This window comes from Brachycentrus maculatus, unplaced genomic scaffold, assembly GCF_059751285.1.
Source record: "Brachycentrus maculatus isolate JH-2025_06_01 unplaced genomic scaffold, ASM5975128v1 h1tg000018l, whole genome shotgun sequence".
In the NCBI taxonomy this organism is placed as follows: domain Eukaryota; kingdom Metazoa; phylum Arthropoda; class Insecta; order Trichoptera; family Brachycentridae; genus Brachycentrus; species Brachycentrus maculatus.
In genome coordinates, this window is record NW_028280772.1 from 629,212 (window position 1) to 654,927 (window position 25,716).

Here is a 25,716-nt window from a genome sequence, read left to right on the forward strand (position 1 = left end):
GTAAAATCATTAAAGCGCACCAAAACGTAACAATTTTAAAAACTAGAATTCCTGATTACCTAAAATTATTTATAATGAAAATGTAACGTTTTGGTGAGGACCTCCACAGTTGGATAGTTGTTTTGCAAATTTATAACAGCGCTCTGGACTTTTAAAAAAAATGTTTTTGACATTTTGAAACCTGTTGTCGATTAGCATCGTTAAAAACCAATAAATAACTGATGAATATTATTTTTTTCCTTTTTTGTAGAGATAAATTTATAATAATTTACATTATGTTAAAAAAAATAACATCCGTGTGGAATCGACAACCAGATAAGCTGTGCATGTGACTCACTGTATGTGAAATCAGTACTCATGTTTCGATTTATGTATAGGTAGCCGTCGTTTTGCGCCGGTTCTATTTACGCCAATTCACAATTACGCCGGTTGATGGCTGATGTGAAATTCCATGGTTTGGTCAACGCCAGTCTGGTTTTGCCACCAATTCGGCCAGCAACACTAAAGCGCCGCGCCGCGATTATAATAGCAAAAACAGTTTAACAAGTTGTTATTATTATTATTATATTACCGTGTGTGCGAGCAGGCTATTGTGTAAGTGATTTTTTTTAAAATTTTATAAAAAATATTTTTGCCCTACTATAGTTAAGTTTTGTGACTGAAATAAATTTCCAAAGAAGGAGACGATAAGAAAAAAATTATGGGAAAACTCTAAAAACGGCCGATCTAACTCATATCCTATTTTCTATAGAAAGGTTAACATATGAACTCTGTGATTCTGTCAAAGCAAAGTCAAAGCAAATTAACATTTTCCGGTCCCCCAAAATTAAAATAAAATCTATCTAGACAGTTACAGTACATTCCAATTGGAAAAAAAACTTTTGTTCTCTGTTATACATACTGTTGTAATAGATACGAGTGACAAAAATGTAAGCTTTGAATTCAAATAAATAATAGCAATGATAAAAAAAAATCGAATAACATCCGAAAGGTACCTAAGAGGAAAAAATCGATGTCGAATGACATTAGACATTGGACTAGTAAGGGTTAATTGTGAGTATTTAATTTCGTACCGACGAACTGGTGAATTAGTACTAATACGTATTTTAAAATAATCATTAATTATATCAGCAGATTGTTTATTATGTGAACAAATTTAAACATTATTTGATAAATACATTTCAAATTTATATCATACAGTATATATAATAAATAAGAATTAAATTTTGATACGGAACCTAACCTTATATCGTTCAGTATATGTGTGCTCAGTGTATTCCAGTACGTAACCCCGGCGTAAAACGATGGAAATCTGTATTTTTAATTAATTCGGGTACCTACCTATATTTCTGATGCTCGTATTGTGAGATACGAGTGAACCTTGTCAAACATACCACCACTTCCGTTTTTCTTCTTAAAAACCTATTCTATATGAAGAACTATGCAAAAAATTAGAAACTATGCAGAAAATGAACGTTTGCCATCATTTTCTTTATCAACTTCCGCTTGTTCGCGAGTGATTTTGGCTCATGCGAACAAAATACATTGCTATAATAATTTTTGAGGAGATAGAGCAAAGAAAAAAAAAACAATAACAATAATTAACCGAAGTCACATATATTTATATGTTTAATACATACCATATCAGCTCCCTGTGTGGAACACATAGAGTCCACAAATTGTCTCCAGGCTTTCATATCGACCACCAGCTCCCTTGCTCCCTTGCATCCTCCCAAGTCAGATCCGCGTTCTGAAGTTCAGACGAGAGCTACTGACGAATTGTCAGCAGTGGTCGTCTTGGGCGGCGCGAATCTGATGCCTTGTTAAAAGGGCGAGCTTGATGGCTGCTCTCGGGAGGCACGCGGAGTACATGGCCTAGCCAACTGAATCGCCTTTTCTGGACGACATTTTTTGTCTCTTCATTCCTCACAAAGTCAAACCACCGCACGCCTAATTCTAATTCTTCGCAGACACCTATTCTCAAAGCTTAGTACATGGCTGCTTTGGTCTCTTGTAAGGTGCCATGTTTCAAAGCCGTATAAGAGAAAAAGAGTAAAGCAGGCATTGTTTAGGCGGCATTTGATGTTCACCGAGTATACATCCAATCTCCAGACAGTCTTCATACTGTTAAATGCGGACCCTGTGAGTCTTAAACGCAGCTATTGCACAACACATGGGTTTTTGCAACATTAATTGTAAGCCCGATGTGCGTAAAATACCTATTCACCCTACCGACAATTAATTGAAGACCCTCGACGGAGTCATCCATTACAACAGTAAGGTCCAGTCTTGCAATATTTCCCGCCCATTACCATTTGAGTCTTGCCAAGCGATCCATGATATCCTCTATTTTGTTTTTTTTTTCCTTATTTCTTCATTTCTTACTTTATCCCTTTAGGCTTAAAACAAGCGTGAATCGTGCGTTTCTTTTTGTCAGAGCCATAGTACATAGATATATTCACTGGCAGTATGCAGGATTCGTACGTTTTTTTTGTAAAGAAAAAAAAAACAAAAACAAAACGCAACAGCTGTCTGTAATGGGTAGTCAACTGTGTCAGTTGGCAGCACTTGCAATCCTTTTGAATCAAATCCGAATTTAGTAAAGAAAAAAAAACAAAAACAAAACGCAACAGCTGTCTGTAATGGGCAGTCAACTGTGTCAGTTGGCAGCACTTGCAATCCTTTTGAATCAAATCCGAATTTAGTAAAGAAAAAAAAACAAAAACAAAACGCAACAGCTGTCTGTAATGGGTAGTCAACTGTGTCAGTTGGCAGCACTTGCAATCCTTTTGAATCAAATCCGAATTTAGTAAAGAAAAAAAAACAAAAACAAAACGCAACAGCTGTCTGTAATGGGTAGTCAACTGTGTCAGTTGGCAGCACTTGCAATCCTTTTGAATCAAATCCGAATTTAGTAAAGAAAAAAAAAACAAAAACAAAACGCAACAGCTGTCTGTAATGGGTAGTCAACTGTGTCAGTTGGCAGCACTTGCAATCCTGTTGAATCAAATCCGAATTTAGTATCTGTCATCTGTCATTGTATCTGTATTTTGGAAAATAATTTGTTACTCTCGCTATTATCATAAATAATTTGATAAATCAACTTTACTGGGAGCCAAGACGATTGGCAGTTGCAAAAATGGTGTACGTTGATTCTGGTATGTGGTGTCTTTAATGTTCATGGCATTGTGGATGTTTTGTTTGATGTTTTTTGTATTGGATTTTTCCGAAAATTATACGTACTTTCAGATGGCTCCGTGTGTGAGCGTCAGCCCTTTACTATTTCAAGAATAACCAGATGGTTTTGGGGAATCGCTAATTTCTTCTACATGTTGTAAGTAGCTTTCTGACATCTAACCACTTTTAAGGTTAATTGTGATTACTAAAGCTGATTGTTATTGTGCCGCTCCACGCTGAAGGTTGCCAATCATCGTGTTTATTTTACTTTCGTCTGCAGCCACTCGTGACGACTGAGTGCTACAGTAAAGCCACTTTACTGTACTGCTAAAGCGTCACTTTATATTTCTCACTTTCCGCAGTATTTCCATTTATTTTGATTATAGTATCTATAAGTTCTCTCTTTTCTCATGCATCTTGAAACATCTTGGTCTGGAACTCTCTGAACCTATAATGAATTGAGCATTTTTCTATAGCACCCATTTGGAATGCTTGCATTTTCTCGGTGGTAGCTTGGGTAAGCCCATAATTGGCTTTTTTAGGCAAAGAAAAGGACTGAAAAGGTGTAGCATTCTGCAGATTGAGGTTTGCTATCATAAATACTTAAGAGGTCACGCATCTTGAAGAAGCAGTTTCTCGCAATGTTTATTCTGAGTTTGATCTCTTGGCAAAAGTTCCATTAAAATGTTCGAGTAGTATATGGGAAAGGATTTGGAGAAAAGCAGCAACAGCTAGGCCACTCGAGGTTGCAGTCCCTCGAAATGAAAAATACTTTTCCACTTTTGGTAGACATACTCTTTTCACTTTATTAATATGTACGTAAGTATAGAATTGTGCCGCTACCATTTCTATTTATTGAGACTAAATATAATTCTATTGTAAAAACTGTTAGTTGAAATGAAATTGGTATATTTTCAGCATTCGCACCTTGATGAATCCCAATTTGAGTATACACGACAGCCGATACTCGACAAATTACCGTCCTCCGGGATCCGGGTAAGATTATTACTTCATTTATAAACCTTATAGGACCTTCAGGTATCGGTGATTGTGCACGAGATGAAAAACTATTCTCTCGAACTCTCGTCACTGGCTAGTTTTTAAGAGATTACTTTACATACTGTGTAACATTTACCTTTCTACCTACAATTACTTAGTTTGAGATTAATTTCGATTCCTACTGAAGTTTGCAGAAACCTCTGTTTGTGCATGTGAGATTCTTTCCTGAATTATTTCACATTCTATCATTTGTGAAGGGTGGATTTGTACATGCTATTTCATATATATTTTTTATATATTTAATTCAACATTTGGTTTGGTCAATGTCCCGATTGACCAAAATCGACACTATTTCTAAATGATTCTTGTGAATCAATTTAAGTGTAGTCAGAATACACTTAAAACCCAATGTGGGGTTTAATTCTAAACTCAGCTTGATTGTTTTTAAATTATGACTTCATTTTTTTAAAATGTGCTATTTAATTCAGCTTTTTCAATTACAACACTTTGGACAAGAAAGATATTTCTACCCATTCAGTCGATTGATGCTTATTTTTACCTTCTGCGCCAGCCTCATTTTAAAGTCAGAAAAGAAGGAATTATTCAATGTTTGTATATGAATATTATGTACCAATCTCTTTGTTTAGGTCTAAACCAGTGTTCCGCAAAGTGTGTGCCTTGGCGCACTGGTGTGCGGTGGTGATTAGTTGGTGTTCCACGGAAAAAAGTCTAGTTTTGTAAAGATAACAATTACAACTTTCAAATTTTGATTGCCTGTGCTCAGTTGAGCAGGCTCGCAATTTTAATAATAAATCAATTGTAACATGACAACATTGATGTCAAGGAGTGGGGAATGATGTCAGCCAACGGATACGCGCCATGTTGCCTGGAACACGTATACTGGAAAATATCCGTTGGCAACCCGCCCTTCTTCCCCGGATCGAGACCAATGTAGATCTTACATAAAATCGTACCGTGCTTATATTGGGAATAAACCTTGTGTTACAATCCATAAAGTATTTTTGCTGACAAACACGACGGCTGTTACACAATATTAAACAAGCTTTTTTTTTGGTGTACCTCTAAAATTTCTTGATTTAGCAGGTTTACCTTGAACAGGAAAAGTTTGCGGAACACTGGTCTAAACTATATGTACACATTTATCGAACCCAGCGGTCCACAGGCGTAAAAAACACACGTCCAAAATATGTCAAGACTCATTTTTTTTAATGTGTGAATACACTAACCCTTTTTGAATATCCGGAATCAAAAGTCCAAGTTATTTCATTTTCTTTTTTTCAGTCCTCCTCGTCCACCGAACAACTTCCGGGGATTGGGTCCTTCGGGAGCTCCCGGAGCTCCCCCCGCCCCTTCCGGATGTGGCTGCGGCTGAGTTCCCGACCGTGAGTCACCCGCAGTATGCATACCCATGGCCTGACACATCTATACATCTTCCAAAAGTCATATATTCCACTCCATTCCGCCACAGAAAATAGTGTTTTTTTTGTGTTATTAATAACGATTAAGTGTGAATCCTCTATAATTCCATTTAAAATAAAGAGCTTCAAGAATTTCCTTACCCCACGGACTTAAAAGATTTTCTATGATAGTTTTTTTCTAAATGTGCCATATATAAGTACTTAGCTTAATTTTATATAAATAGATCATGTAAATTATTATAATCACGTTATTAACAAAATTATATTTATATTGATAATTGAATTATTTATTTCCAAAAATTAACTTTAAAGTATATCTCAAGGTAATTAATATTATGTTTTTGTTCTTTAATGACACTTAAAATGTTTTAGTTATTAGTGAAAGTGTATATGTTTCTAAGAATGGTTTGTTAATTATAAAGTAACTTACTACATTATATGTATTGGTTTTTAGTGAAAACAACCTTTTGCTCCCAATATTGTGAACATATTGCAAATTTGATAGTTAATTGACTAAACATATTTTAATTCACCTGAAAGTAAAATGCAGTATAGAGGCCGCTTATACAGTTTTCAATAAAATGAAAAAGATATTCTGTAACGATAACCTCAATTTAAAACTTTGTAAAATAATGGTTATGTTTGGTCTTCTATACAGTGTCAAATCATGGACCCTAGTTAGAGGCATTCTAAATGTGGCTACATTGTAGAATGTTACGCATTCCATAGACCGATATTGTCAGCAACATGAATGTGTCCCAAAGAGCAAGAATAGGAAGACAGTTGCTGGCTGATATCAAAGTCCGGAAGTTGTCCTATCTGTGGCATGTGCTTCGAGGAGAGAAGTACGAACTATTGCACATAATCATACATAGCAAAATAGAAGGTCGACAAGGTATGGGTAGAAGACAGATCTCTTGGGTTCGGAATATACGAGATTGGACCGGGATCAGAACCGTCGATGCACTGTTTAGATCTGCCCGAGACAAGGACAATTACTCTCAAGTGATAGTCAACGTCAGGGGGACCTGACATGACACGCACAAAAGAAGGTTTAAAAGCCAAATGATTTCAATTTAAGAATATTTTAAAATATTACAAATATTATTAAATTTAAATTATTTTTAAAAATATGGCTACTTGATTTGGGTCCCGACAACTGCATTAGGATGGTCACCCCAACAAGCAGTCTTCTTCAAACCCTTATCCGCACCCGGATGGTGCATAAGGCACTGCATCATATAAACGCAGTGTTATCTTGATCGTTAACACATGAAGGAAAGGTGATCAGCCCTACGCTTCAGGTACCAGTCCTGGGTAATATTAAATAAATTTAGAGTGGAAAAATCACTTTTGTTGATTTGACCCCCCCTAGGAATCGAACCCGGGACCTCAAGAACCGTAGACGAGCGTGCTGACCATTACACTACGGAGGCGGACAAAACAAGCAACAAGCAGTAGATTTGTTTAAATAGTAAACAATAAATTATTGTATAATTTCAATAATGTATATGAACACCTAATGAGGTTTCCGTATAGTAAATAAAATGCTATGTAAACTGTGAAAATAAATAAATATACAGGCATCTTATAATGAAACGATGATGCAAGCGCAAATAATTGACAACTTTGATCTTAGACCTTGGTTTTATCATTATTGTTAGTAGGTGCTAAGTGGAGTATCCACGCAGCACTCTGTAATCACCACAAGTGGACATGTTCACGTCCACCAAGCGTGCAATGGTTCGAGCTTTATCTTCAGCAATCCGACACACTGTATAATGCCAATTTCCCAAAGTGTTTCAGATGGGCAAAGTGCCACTTGTCGGTCACAAAATGGATTTGTAGCTCGATAAGATACGTAACTTGACTGGCAGCATAAGGTCAGTCTACTAATTAAATGTAGGATATATATATATGTATCACGAAGCAAAATCCATGACATACTTCTTGTGGTAAGAAGAACTTTGATTACTACGCAGTGAAGCCCGCCTCCGTGGTGTAATGGTTAACGTGTTTACCCACCGTGCTGGAGGTCTCGGCTTCGATACCCAAGGGGGGGTGAAAATAAATATTAGTGAATTTACACTCTAATATTTATTTAATATTACAACATTTTTAGTGTGTCCAAATACTTGTTCAAAAAATCTGGATTATCTCCAATTACAGGAGTTATTTTCATATTATTTTTTGATGGTCGTCAGCCCCGTAAATGCCCAGACTTCAAAATTCTTCTTCGTCTTTGATGAGATGTCAAAAAAGAATATATTTTATATTACCCTGGACTGGTCCCTGAAGTGCAGGAGTGATCACCTTGCCTTCATGTAAGAAACAATCAATATAACACTGCATCAATAGGATGCAGTGCCCTATGCACCATTGGGTGCGGATAAGGGTTAGAAGAAGAAGTTGTACAATCTGATACCACTATCTATAAAGACATTAAAAATATAAAGTGAATATAAAAGTGCTACATATTTATTTTAAGAAGATAATATAATAGTAGAAATAGGTTGCATTACTCAGCCGTGTCGTATTTAATCACATAAACTATTTTGTTACATTGTAATTTTTATGTTGATCTTATAAAATGTAAACTCAGTGAGGGCATATTTTTGTTATTTTTTTATGAGGAAATAAATATATTTATGTAAATCTGAAATGACATGTGCAAGGATTTCCAACCAATCAAATTTGAAAGTGTTGTCATGTTTCTACTGTTAAACTTTGTCGTATTGTTGATAAGAGTTATGTTGCACACCACTGCATTGCACGACGTTGCAATTTTCACTCGAAAACGATAATATATTTCTTTATTACAAATTCATCATCTCCTATGAGTTTTTCTCGGTTTTGAAAGAATGCTCTAATTTTATTATTTTGTTACTTTTGCATTGTTGCACAATTTGGAAATGCACTTGAAGCAGTGTAGCTTTAATGGGGGGGGGGGGGGTAGGTCGGGGTAGGGGTATGAACATCGGGAAAGTTTCAAGAATAAATGATAATGTTAAAAAATAACACATTTATCTCATGATATTAGTTATTACCTACTTCTTTATGCATGCAACTAAGAATATCATTTATAATAAAGTGGAATAACAATTTTCCTATCTAATACATACATTGTAATCAATTTCAAAGAAATAATAAATATTAAAAATGTAAAAAAACATCTTTATTTTATCAATTACTAAGTTCATTTTTTTAACCTATTGGCTATTAACAGAAGTCGCTTATCATCTTTAATTATTTTGAAAAAGTGCAAGAAAATATTTAATTTGAGGTGATATGAATTTAAATATAGACGAGGACTATTAGTATAATCATATTTTATCTAAATGTGCTAGCGTGGTTCAACTATATCTCAGAGTTCAACTCTTTATCAGAAGAAATGAGGTTGGAAAAATAAGACCATGGAATATAAGTTCTTAAACGAAATTAAATAATGTTTCGACCATTTAAATTATTTATCAAGATAATTTTTTATGAAGATTTTTGTTAATTTTTCTTCAAATAATCTCATAGTTTTTAACATTTCTTTTTAGATTATAAACTAACACTTATGGCTGATGCACATTTTATTTTATTTATTTTTATTTTGATGTACCACTTTGTTTTTTCTATAAATTATAGTATTACACTCTATTAAATACTTAACTTGTTACTGAAATATTATAAACATTATTTATGCCTCGACTTTTGTTATAAATTAAACACAATAAATAAAAGTATGGATTTACTAGAAATGTTTAAAGGTTATATTACGCCATTACAATACAAAAAATTACAATTACAAAAAAAAATACACATCTGATAAGATGATACTCATAAACAAATTAAAATACTGACTTTAACCGATACAATAATCCATATATTTTAAAATGATTTGTAATATGTTGTTCTTCTTATCCGCACTCAATAGTGCATAGAGCACTGCATTGTATATGTACAAACAGTGAAGTAAATGTTTTGAAAATCTAAGAAAAGTTAAGAATATTTGCAAGAACCTGGCAATTGATGCTGCCTGTCAATTAGTACATGTGTTTGTAGCAGTGGCGTGCCTAGGATTTACCAGTAAGGCAAGCCCACTATTTTTTCAGTTTTGTGAATACATGATGTACCAATAATTTCTTCACTTCTTATCATTCCATTACAGTAAGCACCCAGAAAGCATTATAAAGATAAATACTGTATTGTAATCAGTGTAAAAATATGCATAACTTGAACCTTTGTAAGGAATTGCCATCACCTTGAAAAAAAGAAAATGTTCACTATAATAAAATATGCTTTATAAACGTTGTTCCTCAGATACCTCCATCACCATATAATGGCATACACAATGTTTAATAATCATCATCCCAACCCATACATACGTATAAATATTATAAGAATGATTGATAAAGTGCATATTTGAAAAATAATATACGTATTATATAACTTAAGGGTAAAGAACATTTATTTTGAACCCCCCCCCCCTGAGAGTCCAATCCAGGACACTTAGCACGGTTGCCAAATTTACTACATTACGAGGTAGATAAAAAGAAAACATAATATTAACAAACATTTACCACTAAATATACCATGAATAAACGAAATTCAATTGAAAAATGGAGAGAAGGATGCTAAACATATCCCTTAGGGACCGAAAAACTAATATTCGGATAAGGGAAAAAATCGAAGTGATTTAAAGAATCGCGAAACAAGTGTGGAACTGGGTAGGTCATGAGGCACATATCGCTCACTCCTTTCAAGAACGTCATAAATCAAAATACTTGATTTTTCAGGAAAACGTTTTTAATGTTTAAAAATATAATACAATGTATTAAAAATAAATATCAAGCCACTTACTGAACTTTTTACTGTGCAACAGAAATTTTTAGGTAAAACCTGAAGGTTTTTTCTCCATTTGAAAAATATTTAGTATATTTAAAAAAATAATTAAACAATACCCTTTCTTCAAAATGCAAAAACAACACTTTCTGCCCTGTAGCGGGTAAATATTAAGTTAAAAATATGTCTCTTTTGCTGGGATATACAGTAGTACATTTTCTGGGCATTCTGAAAACAAGCACAACTGAAAATTGACAATTTTTGATTTATGACGTTCTTGAAAGGAGTGAGCGATATGTCTGATGATAGATGGACGAAAAAGGTGTTCGGCTGGAGGCCTAGAACAGGACGGAGAAGCATGGGTAGGTTCCAGACAAAATGGTCTGATGACATTAAAAAAGTTTGCCCGCACTGGAAGAGAGTCGCATCCAATAGTGAACTGTGGAAGTCCAAGAGGGAGGCCTTTGTTCAATACTGAATACAAGAAGAAGGCTGAAGTAAGTTTAAATGAAATTCCTTAATCTTTTAAATGGCGGATGGTATTAATATGGTCGTACCCAGCAGGCCGTGATTTTTTCAACAAAAATAAAACCTAAAATAATTATATTTTTTGTATACAGATATAAAGGATAATATGAAAACTTACCAAATATATACACCGTGTGGCATTTGAGCTGCCGCTTACTCAGAAAAATACAGTTTAAATTTTCACAAAATGTCACAACTTGATACAGAAAACAGATTTACCTATAAATATGGCGGAATATAACTATGCTTATAAAATCTATTTTTTCATTTGTTTATTTATGTTAACTTAGATTAGAAAAGGATTAAAATAAATGTTAATGTTGAATGAAAAAATAAAGTAATTTTAAAAAACTGTAGTCGATAACCCTGTACCAGAGACACATATTGACTGTTATTGAAACCTTTTAGAAAGATGACTGTAACATATCGATAAATTGTAATATTTTAGTATTTCTTGATCATCCTAATAGATGTCTCTACATATTCTAAAAAAAAAATCCAACTGGATTTGATATAGCCTTGTGACAAACTCAAAGGAGAGTGCTCATTTTGTATGGTCAATCTGGCGAGTACGGAATCGGAGAGCGTGTCAACGCGCTCGTGGTAGCAAACCAGTTGATTCAAAATATAAGGCATAAAGAATACATCTGTAATAAAAAGATTAAAACCAATTGAGTAATGAAAATCTCTCATTTCAAATAAATACTAAAGAAACATACTACAATATAATCTTAAAAGCATCAGAAAATTATGGCAAGAATATGAAATGTGATAATTGAAATTATTGATAGTAAAATAAATTACGTCTCATAATTTTTAATCAAATCCTCTAGAAGCGAGGAAAATTTTTAATAATTTATTTACCAACGTTATTAAAAAAATAAAGCCCGATATGCGGCAACTATCTTCAGACATTTTCACCTTTACTTTGATAAGCCCCTGATAGATGGCCAATAATTGTTTTAAAATATTCCACAATGTTTTGTTGATAAGCGACAACTTTGTATGATATCAAGGGTAATAATTTTTTATATATTATGAAACATTTCCATCAGAGAGGGGGAAAAATACTGAGCGCTTTTTAGATTCTCGCTTGGTAGCTTGCGTGTCATTTTACTTTATCTTAATGAAACCGTGTGTTGATTATGTCAGTCCGTACCTAGTATTTTTTAGCACTGATAAAACAATAAAAAAATAATATTATAAAGACGTTAAATAATAACAACTATATTAATTGCGTTTGAAGATAATTTTATACATTGAGAATATAATTTGCTGATGAATATTGACAAATCCAACGCCATGGTTTTTGAAAGAGATGAATGTGCAGATCTGATTGTAAAATAGTAGTACATAAATGGGAGGATATTGGAAGAGATAGATGATTTATAACATATTTAGTTTATATGTCAAATATGACATTGGATGTGTATTATTATTATTATTATTAAACCATATCTGCTCCCTAGGTGGAGCACATGGAGTCTACAAACTGTCTCTAGGCTTTTCTGTCGGCTGCCAACTCCCTTGCATCTTCCCAAGTCAGATCCGCGTTCCGATGTTCTGACGAGAACTGCCGACGAATTGTCAGCAGTGGTCGTCCTGGGCGGCGCGAACCTGATGCCTTGTAAAAGAGGCAAGCTTGATGGCGGCTCTCGGGAAGCATGCGGAGTACATGGCCAAGCCAACTGAATCGCCTTTTCTTGACGACAGTTGTGACCAAGATTTGCTGCGTCCTACGCCTTATCTCTTCATTCCTCACAAAGTCAAACCACCGCATGCCTAAAATTCATAATAAATTAATAAAAATGATCCCTAAAAACAATACAATAGATACAACAATACAAAATACACAATGGATTCAATATCTTACATCAATCAAGATTTGTAACAAACCTCATTTTTTTTAAAAAAAAGAGAAATATTTGTATTTTTTATTATTTACACAAATATTTCAATTTCATACTATTTCTGTGAGCCTAAGCGGCTCATTATTAGAAATAGGTATCAAATTGGGGTATAGTGGGTTCGACCCGAGAAACTCTGACTCAAGAGTCTGCGACACTAACCACGGGACCACAACCCGACATTTATTTGTCTTATTCGTCTTCTCATATTTTCTAAATAAGACAACTAAATCTGATAGATCAATATGTCCTATTGCCTCATCAATTTTTGTCAACTGCATACGTATCTTGTTATGCACATTCTGATTCCAATTTTAAAAAAAATTAATTGGACATACCCACACTAAATGAAGAACATCTTGCGATGACTATTCGACTATTCCAGATATTTTACATTTTCTCTCGTGTCAATTTCTTAGCAAAAGTAAGAGGAAATCGATTTATTTCCGGTGTTATCCTTTTTAAAGTTGCTTCATTAGCTTTCGCATCTGCTAATTCATTACCAAATATTCCTTTATGTCCTCTTATCCAACCAAGCCGTGCAGTTTGATTTCTTGCCTCTATTTTTGAATAATTTTGTATTTGAATTTGTATATTTATAAGCATGTTTTCTAGGGATAAAAATATAGATAAAGATTTAAAAGGAGAGTGAATGCTGGAGACACAGTGAATGGTGTATGTACTAAAAAAAATTATAGCAAGAAAAACCTATCAACAAAAGCTAAATTGGGAGTACACAACAGAGTCCTAGTTCCAACCCTAATGTACATCCATAAATAAGGGTTGGAAGCATGGAGTTGGTAAAAGAAGGATGAAAGTACACCAACCGCAGTCGAAATGTGATCTCTCAGACGAATTTGTGGCAAATAATGTTTGATTGATGTTCGAATGGTGAAGGTATGGAGAATGTAAGGCTGAAAATTTGAATTTATTTACTGATTAATTTCAATTTTACATAATTAAAAATTACAATAATGTGAATTGTGATCGTGAAATAAGGAAAGAATGTAAGGCTGAGATCAGCATTATCAAAAAAATTAAGAATGGTGTGTTTAAGTGTGATCAGCGATCGAGGAACTTTTTTAACCATTACCCCAAAATATTTTCGCGTATATATCGACATATTACCCCCTCCCTCCATTTCGAAAAGAAGACAATCAATGTTTAAAAACAAAATTAATCATTTATTCAATTAATTTACAAGGAAAATAAAAGAAAGTCACATGAAAATAATAAATATGTTATAGAAAAACAACAAAAAATATCTCAAATTGGATAAAAATAAAAATTTAGGCTTTCAGGTTTCATTTCTTATTTGATGAATTGTATAAATAAAGATTGTAATAACGTAAGCACAAACATTGTTTCGTGATTTAAAAAATATATCCGTGAAAAAAGGTACCAGAACGCCATTCCACCATGTTACATGGAAAAAGCCCTGGTAATATCGCCCACTCCTTTCAAGAACGTCATAAATCAAAATACTTGATTTTTCAGGATATCGTTTTTAAAGTTTAAAAAAATAATAAAACATATTAAAAATAAATACTAAGTCACTTAGTATTTTTTTTACTATGCAACATATCGTTTTAGGTAAAACCTGAAGGTTTTTTCTCAATTTGAAAAATATTTAGTATATTTAAAAAAATATTTAAACATTACCTTTTGATTTATGACGTTCTTGCTCAAAATTTCAGTAATTGTGCTTGAAGTATGTCAAAATATGTCATTATTATCACCAAAACAAATAGAATTTGGAAGTCTGAAATTGAAGTATCTTGAGATAATTTCATTCCAAATAAGCAGTTATACCTAAAAATAATCATGGAGTTCAAATAAAAATATGGGTTTGGGATTTTTTTGGTTTTAAGGATAAAACACGGATAGAGGCAATACAATTTTATTTTCTCAAAAATTTCCAAAAAGTTAATGGTAACAATTACAATGCTCGTAGATACATAATACAACATACAACAGATAATAATATAGAAGTTTAAAAAAATATAAGCTACTGTATAAAACAGTTTTTTGATAACACTAAAGGCACAGTTGCTTTTTTAATTTAAAAAGTTTTATAAACCTTTCATATTCAATTTTTTTCAATAAGTTGCATAAGGTCATTCTTTTTAGCGTCAGAAATCTTAGGCTTTTGGACGAAGGCAGGCTTTAGCGGTATATTTTTACATGGCTTAGGTTTTCTTATAATAATGGCCTCCATAAATTCTGTTTCCCCATAAGATTCCCCATTATAAAATAACGAACTAGGGGAATCTCTTTAAATTCGCATCACTTTAATCTGTTTAAATTGAACAGGTTCATTTGGCTTATTTTTGAAGACACGGAGATGACCAACGTCAGAGGCCAAAAGTTTCAAATCAAAGAAGTCTTCAAATGAAAGTTCATTTATAGAAAATGGTGTTGTTCTTTTTGCTGTTCTAATTAATGAAATAAGACCTTCTGGCGTATAAATTGGCCCACTTTTGAGTGCTTGTTTTATTTTTCTTTCAATTAAAGAGTGAACGGAATTCCCTTCGTTCTGGGTATGGCTCTTTATCAAAAATTTATGTGTGATTGAATCGATAATGTATTTGCGGGCAGCAAAAATGTATGCAACTAACATAAATTGGTTCTTCTGCTGTCCACTGCAATTATCAGAATAGAAAATAACATCTTTAGATGTTTTTCTTTGATCGGTTTTCTGCTTTTTGTTGCCGGCTGAAGAATATCATCATTGAAACCACTGAAATCGAGTTTGCTTTTAACTCGGTAAATCGGTTTTCCTGAAACAATCACAAAATATAATAAAGACATTAACGAACTTCATTGACTGCATATTTAGTATCCGTACAATTTTTTTTACCTTTGCTGTCGGATGTATTTCTAGATAAAGCATCTTTTTGCATTGATTTACATCTTTTATTACTAATTTTATCAACATTTTTCCCTCAAAAAGTCATAATGATGAACGTAGAGTGGACAAACGTAAATTACCATTTTAAGAAGTGTAGAAAGACGCATGCTGCAATTTGTAGCAACTTGCAAATAGTAGATTGTTTTACTGGCAATAATGACACATTCCTAAATAAACTGCACATTTTTCTTAAAGTGGACGAATTTTTCTTTGGAAAAGTGTCATAAAACAAATTAGTTCAAATCCGCTTTGCAAAAGGACGAAAGTTTTATTGACAATAGTGTCATAAGTTAAAATAGTACAGTCGATGTCACGCTTTTACTGTGCAAGAACGTCATAAATCAATATAAACCAGACAGGACGCTATTTGTTTTCATTGCAATACTGACACAAAACAAAATAATACATTCTTGATACAAAATTATTAATTAAAAATGGCCTTACCTTTTGCGCAACACTGTTTTATGCCGAAATAATACACTATTGCACTAATCGACAAGAACGTTCCTGCTCGATGGGTTAGTCACAACTAACTTATGACGGTCTTGAAAAGAAAAATAAATAATTTCTTCAAAATGCAAAAACAACACTTTCTGCCCTGTAGCGGGTAAATATTAAGTTAAAAATATGCCGCTTTTGCTAGGATGTAGTATATTTTCTAGGCATTCCGAAATCATGCATAACTCAAAATTGACGAATTTTGATTTATGACGTTCTTGAAAGGAGTGAGCGATATGTAATCATTCATTCATTTCAAACCCTTATCCGCACCCCAATGATGCATAGGGCACTGCATCATATAAACGCAGTGTTATCTTGATCATTAATATGTATAATAAAACATTAATTTAAAACAAATATTAAATAAAATAATACTGAATGAATAGTCCAGATTCTCTCTCCGGGTGGTTTTTAATTGATCGTTATTTTTATTAAATTTTAGTAAATCTTTGATCTGTTGAGTGAAATTGTTGTTTTTAAATGAACCAAGTCTGTATATAAGAAAACACAAAAAATTATTTCCATTTACTAACTGAAATATGTTTCATTTCATCCAAAGTCGGACATGCGTCGCTTGACATTCAACAGGATATCCCCACCTGAATTTTTGCTTATTCAGTGAGTATGTGAGGGATGTATGATGAATAATAAGACGTTATTTATTTTAACACATTTATTGAGAAAGCCAAAGAATAATAAAGATGTACAGCACATATCAGAAAATGTAAGATGTGGATACAACGGATATGAAATGCAGTCCCTTATACCTAAGTGTTTAATGCGAGCCAATGGTCTATGAAGCATCATGTCGCTTTCAGGTGAATGTAGCCGATGCAACACTAATGATATTATTTAACTGCATACTTTACATGACATCTTGCATTCAACACTTGCTGTGTTAGATATCATATTCAATCTGTATGGGGCGATGTCTCAGATATATATAGATGTTGGCTAAACTTTCCTGCCAGATCTTTCTTTTATCTTTTCTTATATTTATAGTACGGCCGCAACCTATTTATATTCATCTTGAATAATATGTCTCGGTTTAAAATTATCATTAATATAAATGAATAAAACGATTAGCTATCAGTGTCATTATTATTTTTACGGTTATATTTTTTCTCGATGAAATTGCAAATAATCAAAATTAATAAAAGAATATTTTTATCTTAGAATAATAATTTTTGTTGCTAGCAGCTTGTTTTGTCCGAATTGACATTGAATATTTGCGATTACATGTGATTGCATATTTTAATGTGTTTTTTCACGATAATATATTGTACGATAGTGCCATAAAGGATACATTATAACACATTTTATGTGCAGTCCGTTTGTGAGGTAGCTGGGACCTGTTAATGGAGCAGCGCTGCTGATGCAAGGTAAATCTGATCTTTATTTTCAATGAAGTTCACCAATTCTGTAATGAATACAATTTACAATTAGCAAACATTCAAAGTGGTATCCATATATCTTCCCCCCTATGTTAACCCTTATAAAATCGTACACCCAACTAATATTCCGACTCTTTCTTGGGAAAATACAATATTTACAGTATTCGCATTTACGGCACTGGCATATGCCAGATGGATGAAAGATCTTTACGTTTTGGTGAATAATAATAATACATAAAATAAATTACACAAAAAAACTGGATATATTTTTTCACTTTTAGGCAATCGAAGATAACTCAATAATAGGATTTTTCCCGATCATGATAAATTTATTTTTTTAAATATATTAAAATAAAATGATTATAATCTATCTGACATTTAAGATATCTTTCTCAAAAAGAAAATATTTTTACCTACATTATTTTAAAATATTTTTACCTACATTATTTTAAAATATTTTTATCTACATTATTTTAAAATATTTTTTTACATTTGTATAAGACATGGTTGTTTGTATTTGTAGATTTACAAAAAAAAAATCATAATCTGTCCTGACATTTAAGATATCTTTATCAAAAAAGGGTCAATTTATACATAGATTTTTTTAAATTTTATATTTATTTAAGTTTGTTAAATTTCATTGCTTTCCTTACATTTATATAATACATAATTATTTTGCGGAGACTCACCAACCCACCTGGTGTGGCATGTTGGCGGAGATCTCTTTTTGCTAAAATGATCTTTTTATCTAATTTGTAAAGTAAGAAAATTCAGCAACGAATACACAAGGGAAAAAAAACTCTTATACAATTTGTATTAAACTAACTCTTATCGCTAACCCATGCCTTTATTTTACCTTGCTGTAATATTATGGTTTCAGTACATTTTTGATACATCAATGAAGAAATAATTATAATTCTGATGCATACATTGTAATGGAACAAATCATTCTTAAGAGGATGAATTGCCTAAAAAGATAAAAGTAGGATTTATAAGTAAAAATAGCTTCCAGTACAATATGTACAAAACATGAGGAAACTTATTAAACTCGAGGAGTATTTTTTTTCAATTGGTCCGGGATTTTCAACATTTTTCATAACTACCTTCCCTATCTTTGGTATTCTGCCTGCAAACAAGCCTCTAAAATAGAGTCCGTGGGGGTTAGTCCTTTAAAAAAAACTTAATAAAATCCATAATAAATTTAAATTTTCATATTTATTCATCAAATAGATGTATGGCTAACTGACTATGCTGCTTGGATACAGTAATTAGTTTATATGTATTACAACATATCAAATCTTATACTGGCTGAAGGTCAATGTCTGTCAAGTTTCCAATGTCAAGGCAACCATGTATGTCTGAGTAGTGAAGATCATATATACGTAACAAAAATATATTTATTTTTAAATCCTAGCAAGTACATAAAGCGTGTGCGGTAAGTACTTACTATGACAGTAGCAAGTACACATATAGTAGAAACGTTTTATATCAAACGGAGATTTGAAACAGGGATTGTGGTGCTGGGTTTGTGTGATTTGTAGAAGACGCCATAACAAAAGCCAATTTTGACGGTGGGAATGCATTCTCGGGAGCTGAAAATAAATAAAAATTATTAATTTTATAGTTTCTGATAAACTGGATTAGACCAGACGAGTTACTTTAAAAACATGAAATAGGGTGTGATAATCAAAATGTGAAGATATGACAGGTTTGGTAATAAGTATAAAATAGTAAATGGGATCTGTATGAGCTACTACTACTATCATCTTCTCGCCTGCAGGCGGAGAGGATGGAACGCCACACTCGTCTGTCCTGACATACACTCCTAGCTTCCTCTAGATCCATACATCCGGTCAGATATGTCCTCCGATTATAAAGACTTTTACATGACCAGAAAAATACTATAATTTTTACAAGTATAATACTATTTAAATAAATAATTTAAAAAGCATAATATTTGCAAAAAATCGCACTGATAATCACAATCAATGGATCCTAATATTTTAAAATGTAAATAACAAATTAAAGAAAAATAAATTATCCATAACTTACGTTTTTTTAAATGATCAAGCTGTTTGACAAATGTGACTGTGAAATGATTCTTGAAGACTTGGAAGATTTACATCGGGTTTTTCACAATCCAATAAGTACCTCATATTCGTCGAAATTTACTGAAAAAATGGGATTGTAACTAAAAACCTTGTATTCGTCATATGTCATGGGTGACATTTGGGAGAAGTGTCAATCGATTTTTCGCCTACAATCCTGAAACATTACAACATATTATTTAGTAAATAAAAACAACGAAGACTTAGACTTCGGTTATGGACCGTTTTAGAAGTAAATTAATAATTACACGACAGACGACAGACGACAGAAAACGATCAAATGGCAAATTCAAAACACGGAAAATGACAATACTCGCGCCGCACCGGTATGATTAGCGTTAGCCGAGGTTCTGAACCCAAAACATTGCGTGGTCTTCCTTATGCAAGAATCGTAACTCTCATGACGACGTCACAACTCACAAACGACATACTAATGTAACGTCGTCCGGTAGATATCACTAGCGCATCACTCGGGCGTGACCAGACCAATAAGTTTCAGCTATGGGAAGGCAAAAGTCAAGCTTATCCTATTAAACGGAACATCTTTTTAATTTTTTTAATATATTTTTGATATTTTTGTATTTTTAAGTATATATATAATACTATACTATATAAATAGGGATTATTATTACTATATGATGTTTTCAATTCGTAAACAATGAAATTCCCGCGTAGCGGTGCCTTCGCTCTGCGATTGGATACACGGTATGGAGCAGGGGTAGGCAACCTTTTACATAAAAAGAGCCAAACGTGAGTGCCAAAACGTTTTGTAAATATTTGGGAAACCATTTTTTTTATTTATAATAATTTAATTTAATTTATTAAACGTTTGAAGGAAACTTCAAGTAGGTTTAAGGTAACATTGAGCTGATTTATACATCTATCATAGATGCGCAAAAACGGTTTTGTTTTTCTATTAAAGTTTACAGTTTTTTAAGTATACCTGTTACACAAAAAATATTGAAAGGAAGCTTTTAACATTCAGTGATTTATGTATTTTATTATGCATTTTTAATTTATAGAAGACAGAATAAAACCAAAGTAAATTTTTAAAAGTTCTTATTTCTTTTATGCTCAGCATGATTTTAAAAATAATTATCAAAATTTTATTCAAAAATATAATTTTGAATTTCACAAAGAAAGCCACACAAATTGTTTAAAGAGCCACATGTGGCTCGCGAGCCATACGTTTCCAACCACTGATGTAGGGGTAGAGCAAGCAGTGTGACAATTCCAATAACGTAAAAATACCGTTTCGGGGCGCAACTTCATTAAAGATATGGGGCTAATTGTTATTCATTGAAAATTTAGGATACTACAAAAAATAATGTGTTATCTGTAGTTTTATAAAATCACCATTACTTTATTCACTAAGATTTATCAGATTAATTCGAATGAAGTACGTAGATATAAAATGGACAGTTGGCTACTTTATATGATAAATCTTTGGCATTTAGCTTTCCATATCCATATGTATAACAATTATATTTAAATTATGTTTCCAATAAACGATTATTTTTTCCAACACTAAACAAATTAATTTGATTTTTAATTGTTAAGTACCATTATTTTTTAAATTTTTCGGCACAACTGTTCCTTAGGTCTCTAGAAATATCTGTTTGCCCTCCCTCCCCCCATGAACGTGCACCTGTCTGTATTTTTTTCTTCATAAAAATGATTATAGCCAAAAATAAATCTATCAAAGGCAAAACGATTGTCATTAAATTATCTGCAAAATATTATTATATACTTTTTTTTAGAAATACATACATATTTATATTACACACAAATATTTAAATTCTATACTCAGTTTGCAAGCCTAAGCGGCCTATTATTAAAAATAGGAATCATAGTAGAGATTATAGTAGAGTGGGTTTGAACCCAAAAACTCTGAGTCCGCAACTGTGTCCACTCCAGTAGACGTGTTCCCATACAACCCTCTTTTGTATCGGGATCTAAATTTTAGTAGAGTCCCAATATTTGTGCTGATCTCTTTGTAGTAATTGGCCAATGAGCGACAATACACAAAGATTAGGAACAATTAGATAATTTTCCTAGATTTTATGCAACAAGCGACAAGTTTGTATATGTGGCAATAACAGAAGGAAGTCAAACATATATTTTCAACACAGAGTGTATAAAATATTGACAATTAAGTTCATATTTTGTTGCGTCGAAATAAAAAAGTTGTGTAACGTAAAGTATTAATGTTCGCAGATAACTCTAATAGCTCACGGATAGTGCTCGCTTCGCTGAGTGTCTATAGTCTAAAGTAGACACATATTTACTGGCCCAGTCTAGACGGCAGATTCTTCTAGCGTTGTTCATTTTATTCTACACTGGAAGTTCTTGTCGTCTATGTTTGACCAGGAACATACTACACTGGGGAGAAGCCAGCCGGGCGAAGTATTGTTCCTGAACTTCTGTTTCTGAACCACTATCTATGTAGTCACTGGTGACATGTTTAACTTCTCTGAGACACTTTTTTCTTATCTGCACCAAAAGTAAGAGTATTGGTTTTCTATGTAGTTACCTGCTTATTGACTAAAAATACGGACATACATTTAGCTATTTCTATTATTGAATAAAACTAGAAGATCTTAAGATTCATACGTTTTAAACATTTTACTGTACAACATTTTGAGTGTGTCCTAATTCTTGTTCGCAAATCTGGATTATCTCCAATTAAAGGAGTTATTTTTTATATCTATATCCAGACTTCCATATTCTTCTTCAACTTTGTCAATTCTTATTTTACTTTTATATTTTCAAAAAAATACACAGAGAATGAATTGCACCACTAGCAGATTCTTCTGAACTTCTGTGATTGGTCGGGCTGGAGATTTATTGGTTTAGCTTATGTAAAAGCAGTCACCGACGTTTGCATGTTGCATGTCGGGATCTGTTTTTATATAGGTTTAACTAGAACACCAGGGAGTGCAGGACAGTTCAGAAAAATCTCATGACTTGATAAGCAATGTGGGTGACTTTCCGTAGCACATCACAATATCGAAATGTAAGTGTGTAACATACATTGAAATTTTTGATTCAGCATTTTTGTTGTCCTTTTTGAAGTTTAATTTGTACGTATTTTTAAAAATAAATGAAAAGACTTTGTTTTTCAAAATAATATATCACTACGATCCACAAAGTTAATGCTTTTAATATTCAAAATATCTAATTTGTATATTTATTATTTCAGTACGTGTCAAGGTAGAACCTGTTACTAACCCAGAGATTTGCTGGTCAAGCCTGGATAAAACCGGCCCCAAAGTTTTTATAACATACTATGGCGTCTGCTTTAATCCTGGTTTGATCAGATACTTTCTACACCATGGAGGACCAAACTGATCCATGGACCAGTACGGGGATGTCTTGTGACTTGCAAAGCGACGAGTTTGACTTCAGACTAAAATGCAATGTCAGATTACGTGATAAACATTAGATTTTCACATACACTGAGATATCATTTTTGTTATTATCCTCAAAGATCCAATTTGTAGTTAACAATTTTAAGGTTAAACCAGCGAAGAACCCCGAGAAAACCGGTTGAACCTTAATAACATTGGGTAGAGCTGTTTGCATTTTCGTACAGCAATATCTTTTGTTATTCAGGTTTGATTTGGAAGTTACTACACTAGGGAGCAGGCACATTACCCATACACATTGTGGTTCCTCCACATCCCTTGGAAACTTTGTGTGAACAATGCATTGCCTATTTCTGTCATCTTCCAGTTGTTGATATATGGAACCTACATGTTGAGATTTTGTCCAGTGATTTAGATTTATCATATCACTTTGGTAGCCATTAGAATCCAATTCGAATCTGCGCATACGCTTTAAGTGTTGCTGTGACGTCTTGTAGAACGAGAGATGTGGTTTTTAAAAACCTATCAAAATCGCAAGAATGATTCTAATAATACGTTTCATACAGTTCTTAAGTAACTAATTGACTACAAAGGGTGAAAAAGTAATTATGGTCGCTTGGTTAATTAGTAAATATGTATTAAGACAGCCTTATAACACGGGCTGAGTTTTGAATTTGCACTATGTTTTACGCAATTTATACTGCCCAAATAAAATATCTACATGTTTAAAATCAATACTCTTTCATATAACATTTTCACATATAACATTAAGAATTTTGTCAAGCCTCGCACTAGTCTGATAATGTCAAAACCTGATTGCTAGTCAAATAAAATAAAACTTTGAAAAAATATAAAGCTGTTGTTTTATTTTATTATGATTTGATTGGTCTTTATTTTTGGCACAATTGTAGCAGTTAGGAGAAATTCCTTTATCTTTTGACATCTCCACATAGATGAAGAAGAATATGGAAGTCTGGTTTCTTACAGGGCTTACGACCGACGTATTGTGAACTCGCGCATACTGTGTTACGAGTTTGATCAATATATCTAGAAGTTTCAAGAATTTGAGTAGTGTGATTGTTGATCATGGGTAGAATTAGTGAATGTTACATGTGTGTAACGTGATCACGTAACCAAGCCTATGACATTTGTAAGCTCTGTAAATCCCCAGACTATATTCTTCTTCATCTGAGTTGAGATGTCAAAAAGTAATGAAAAAAATAACTCTTTCTTGGAAATAATCCAGATTTTACCACTCAAAATGTTGCACAGAAATTCTTTTGTTGACACATTACTTTCTGTGGTGTCTGCCAGCACAATATAAGCATCTGAGATTGATTATTATTTAGGCACACCCAATTTTGGTGTTTCTGAAGTTTTCACAGTGGTAACCTCCAAGTAGTGCGTGAAAGGATTGCAAGAGTCAACTTTAGCTCTTATTTATGCAATATTTGTCATTTAATTATTAATGATATTCCTTATTTCTTCAGTGGTTTGCATTATTACATTTAAAAGTTACTAGCTTTTTAAATTCATAATTTTTATTCATTTATAATATTACGATGGGGGTTTCTTCGGACAAAAACGGACCAAGTTTGTTTATAAGTAATTAATTAAATAAAATAAATCGACTATTTAACACACGTCGCTCACTCCTTTCAAGAACGTCATAAATCAAAAAACTTGATTTATGACGTTCTTGAAAGGAGTGAGCGATTTAAAAATATAATACAATGTATTAAAAATAAATATCAACACACTTATTGAACTTTTTACTGTGCAACAGACCTTTTTAGGTAAAACCTGAAGGTTTTTTCTCCTTTTGATAAAAATTCAGTTTATTTAAAAAAATAATTAAACAATACCTTTTCTTCAAAATGAGCCCTGTAGCGGGTAAATATTAATTAAAAAATATGCCGCTTTTGCTGAGATATAGTACATTTTCTAGGCATTCCAAAAACATGCAAAACTGAAAATTAACGATTTTTGATTTATGACGTTCTTGAAAGGAGTGAGCGATGTGTCATGTCACCCAAGGGCCGACTTGAGTAGCTCGACATTCAGCAGAATGTCCCCTGAATTTTTGCTTATTCAGTGAGTAGATGAGGGATGTGTGATGAATAATAATACGTTATTTATTTTGCACATTTATTTAGTAAGTCAAAGAATAATAAAGATGTAAAACACATATCAGAAAATGTAAGTGGATACAACAAAGACATGACATGCAGTCGCTTATATCTAAGTGTTTAACGCGAGACAATGGTCTAGGAAGCATCACGTCGCTTTCAGGTGAATATAGCCGATGCAACACTAATGATATTATTTCACTGCATACTTTACACGAAACGCTCTATGTGCTTGCATTCGGCACTTGCCGTGTTAGATCTCTAGAAGGCAATGGCTCAGACACAAGTAGGTTTGGCTGACTTTCTCTGCCAGCGCTTCGTCCGAGGTTGTGACATTAATATATATTATTGTTCTTATAAGAACTAGTGTCGGGTCTACAGATAGCTTCAAGGTGACGGTGAGTTTTTAGATGAAAATACAATTA

General features: G+C 32.9%; 1 protein-coding gene and 1 long non-coding RNA gene across 2 annotated transcripts; one reads left to right on the forward strand and one right to left on the reverse strand.

The window, feature by feature from the left end:
* Window positions 1-2,905: 2,905 nt before the first annotated feature.
* Window positions 2,906-6,052, forward strand: LOC148313138 (selenoprotein K-like). Its single transcript, XM_088267569.1, has 4 exons — window positions 2,906-3,158; window positions 3,250-3,334; window positions 4,096-4,173; window positions 5,479-6,052. The coding sequence occupies exons 1-4, from the start codon at window positions 3,140-3,142 to the stop codon at window positions 5,567-5,569; spliced, it is 273 nt and encodes a 90-aa protein (XP_088123695.1). The 5' UTR covers window positions 2,906-3,139; the 3' UTR covers window positions 5,570-6,052.
* A 10,895-nt stretch (window positions 6,053-16,947) lies between these two features.
* LOC148313139 (uncharacterized) lies at window positions 16,948-20,146 on the reverse strand. The gene is made up of 4 exons (XR_015838253.1): window positions 20,043-20,146; window positions 19,739-19,951; window positions 19,134-19,278; window positions 16,948-17,712 (listed from the first exon to the last, which is right to left on the reverse strand). It is a non-coding gene; the product is annotated as an uncharacterized LOC148313139 (long non-coding RNA).
* Window positions 20,147-25,716: the final 5,570 nt, after the last annotated feature.

What these genes read in the sequence shown, in the direction of transcription:
- LOC148313138 (XM_088267569.1), top strand. An exon ending in GCTAATTTCTTCTACATGTT is followed by an intron (nt 3,335 to 4,095) that starts GTAAGTAGCTTT and finishes GTATATTTTCAG; the next exon opens with CATTCGCACCTTGATGAATC. An exon ending in TACCGTCCTCCGGGATCCGG is followed by an intron (nt 4,174 to 5,478) that starts GTAAGATTATTA and finishes TCTTTTTTTCAG; the next exon opens with TCCTCCTCGTCCACCGAACA.